Genomic DNA, 2,959 nt, shown 5'->3' with positions numbered 1-2,959 from the left:
ATATCCCTTTCAGCACCGCACCTATTTTTCAATTTTTAATAGTGAAACTGGCCTGAATATTTGTTTCTGAGGGTTTGCCTAGCATCATTGTGTCCCGAAAATGCCTTTCCAAAGAAAAAAAATGTGAAAATTCAGCCCTCACAATTGTGTAATATGGTCCCCAACTACAGAATCCCTGAATTCACAATTGTGACGTATGGTCCTGTACGACAATTGAAAAAACAAATATTTTAAATGGTAAAAAAGATATTTATTGAAAGATATTTTTGTTTTTTATGATTGAATAGGGTAATTTGCTCCTAATTTTGAACATGGAATGAAAGAAAACAATTCTTATTTTTATTCAAACATAGGTAAACATTGCATTTGTTACACCTTATTCTCGATCTTGAGTTGCAATCCTCATATCGACACCTAAGTGGTGCAGGAAGATCTTCACACACTGCAAAGTGTCCGTATTGGTCATACCGACGGGCTGTCGAGGGAAGACCTGCTGGGCGGTTTCTCGGTATGGCCTCATTCTCATCCTCACTGTCGGAGATCTCTTCGTTTGGGGGACGAGGAGCATCCAGCAGAGCTTCCGCCACATGGAGTTTGAATGAACACAAGTCCAAAGTTTTTCTCTGTCCCCTCAACTGGCAAGCTCTCTTGTACTCTTGGAAACTGTTCACTATAGCCAGATCATGAAAGTGCATTATGGTTTTCAAAGTCCATTTCTTTGTTTTAAAGAAACATCTGTAATACTCCATGAGTTGATCACATATATCAACGCCTCCCATGTTTGAATTATAAGAGGATACCACTGCAGGGCTCGTGACATTCTTATAACTTTTACTGACTTTATCCCACCTTCTAACGGTTGATTCTGGTAGTTTCCCAGTAGAAGTTGATGCCATTAGGACGGATTTATTATCCATCCATTTCGTAATTACGATTTTCTTCTTTTGTTCAAATGATCCCACCACCTGCGCTGAGTCACCCCTTGTCATGTCCTTGTCACTCTTCAAACTGTTTCTCTCTGAAAATCTATTTGGCATTATTGTTCCTGTACCATAGATCCCATAATCCAAAAGTCTTAGCAAGCCCGGAACCGTTGTGAAGTACCGATCAAAATACACCTCGCTTTTTCGAGGAAGTGTTTCACATAATCTCAGAATCACGGATGCCCCCAAACCAAGCTCTCTGTCAGGAAGCCTGGTTTGTGCACCTTGATAAATTTCGAAGTCCATAAGGATTCCACTAGACGTTGTGAGAGCAAAGTTTTTTAGTCCAATTGGTCGCGGTTTGTTTTTGACGAACTGCTTCAGTCCACACTTTCCGGAAAACGGAATCATCTGCTCATCGATAGCATACTTATCAGTGGGCAATCTTTCTATTTTGAGGCATTGTTGTCTGACGGCGTCGAGAACGGGTTGTATTTTCCAAAGTTTGTTTGAATCTTTTACTTCCCTCGGTACTTCTAAATTATTTACAAAATGTAAATGATTTCTCAAAAGAAAAAATCTCCTCCTAGACATGTGGGTAAATATCTCTTTCTGGCCATACTTCACCGACCAATAGTAATGCAGCCTGGGATAGTGAAAGATACCTTGAATTGAACAGATCCCGAAGAAAGTTTTGAGCTCCTCAGGTGTGACTGGCGGTGTTAGAGGTGTACCGTGCATTTGCATATAATACTGGTTAGTTTCACGAGCTCCTAGATCAAATAAATCATTAGTAAAATATTTGTAATAATACTGAGGAGGATTTAAAACAGATGCATAGGCATTAGCATTATCAAATTGCACATTGTTAGCACTCTTCATTCTCCAACTTGTTTTTTTCCAAGCCAAAGAGGCTGCCATGACTCTAGCCTTTGCATTGAACGGTTGCCTAATATTTTGAACAGCAGCAGGTTCCATTTCCATATTTTGAAAATTATGGACTTGTTCACCTTGAACAACATCACCTACAGCCCCATCTTCAACAACATCACCTACAGCTCCATCTTCAACAACATCACCTGCAACTCCATCTTCAACAATATCACCTGCAACTGCATCTTCAGCAACATCATCTGCACTTCCATCTTCAACAACACCTTCATCTACAAAGTACACAGGAAGTGTGAAAGTTTCTTCTTCATTATCATCACAATATTCACATTCCGAGACGTCTCCAAAGAGAAGATCTTCAATTGCCGAAGATCTACCTGCCAGGTTTTCCATCTTCGCCAACGTACGATTTGAATATCTGTAACAGAAAATTTGCAATGCACTAGAATACAGATGTCGCAGAACACTCTGTATGCTAAGCTACTAATTAGCAAGTAGGCAGTCAGCTAAATTTCTCTAAAAACTCAAAAGGTGGAAGAAGAAAAAAACATCAAGTTTGAATACTTACCTTGGCAACGTACAGAACCACGTATTACAATTGTGAAGGGTCAACTTTGGCCGTTCAGAAATAGCCGAAAGTATTAGAAAATGTTACATCCAGTGACACTACCTAACACAAAATTTAGTTTTAAATAAAACTGTAATTAAAACTTTAAATAGTCTTTAAAAAAAACTCACAAATTAATTAATTCAAAAAACGACCATCTTAACAGGTCAGAGGTTACTTCACTAATTGACCTCTGGAAAGATCCAAAATGTAAATAAAGCGCGAGTAACAGGTTGAAACAAAAGAAAACAATATTCACAATCATGTGAGACGGTTCCCAACTTAAGGAAATAAGATTTTATGCTTATCAGGAGGTATTATAACTTGGGCTCACAATTGTGTCATGCGGTGCTGAAAGGGCTGTCAGAGGGATAGCACATAGCATTTTCCCTACTTCCTATGTAGTTTTTTAATTATTTTGTAGCCTGGATTCATAAATAGTAATTTAATTCACAAATTAATATATGTAGGTGTGTACCTACACGAGTTTTTGTAAAATCCGTCCAATATTTTCCAACACGGACGTCAAAAACTTCAA

General features: G+C 38.4%; 1 protein-coding gene across 1 annotated transcript; it reads right to left on the bottom strand.

Annotated features, from left to right (window-relative positions):
• Positions 1-414: 414 nt before the first annotated feature.
• Positions 415-2,506, bottom strand: LOC103522270 (piggyBac transposable element-derived protein 3-like; the record flags this gene model as incomplete). The annotated part of the gene is made up of 2 exons (XM_008487377.2): positions 2,383-2,506; positions 415-2,232 (listed from the first exon to the last, which is right to left on the bottom strand). A coding segment is annotated over exon 2 (1,793 nt), but the record flags the coding sequence as incomplete, so codon positions are not given.
• Between the last annotated feature and the right edge of the window lie 453 nt (positions 2,507-2,959).

Source organism: Diaphorina citri, unplaced genomic scaffold (assembly GCF_000475195.1).
Source record: "Diaphorina citri unplaced genomic scaffold, Diaci psyllid genome assembly version 1.1 scaffold7710, whole genome shotgun sequence".
Taxonomy (NCBI): domain Eukaryota; kingdom Metazoa; phylum Arthropoda; class Insecta; order Hemiptera; family Psyllidae; genus Diaphorina; species Diaphorina citri.
The sequence above is the reverse complement of the archived record's forward strand: the minus strand, read 5'-3'. Positions and strand labels throughout refer to the sequence as shown.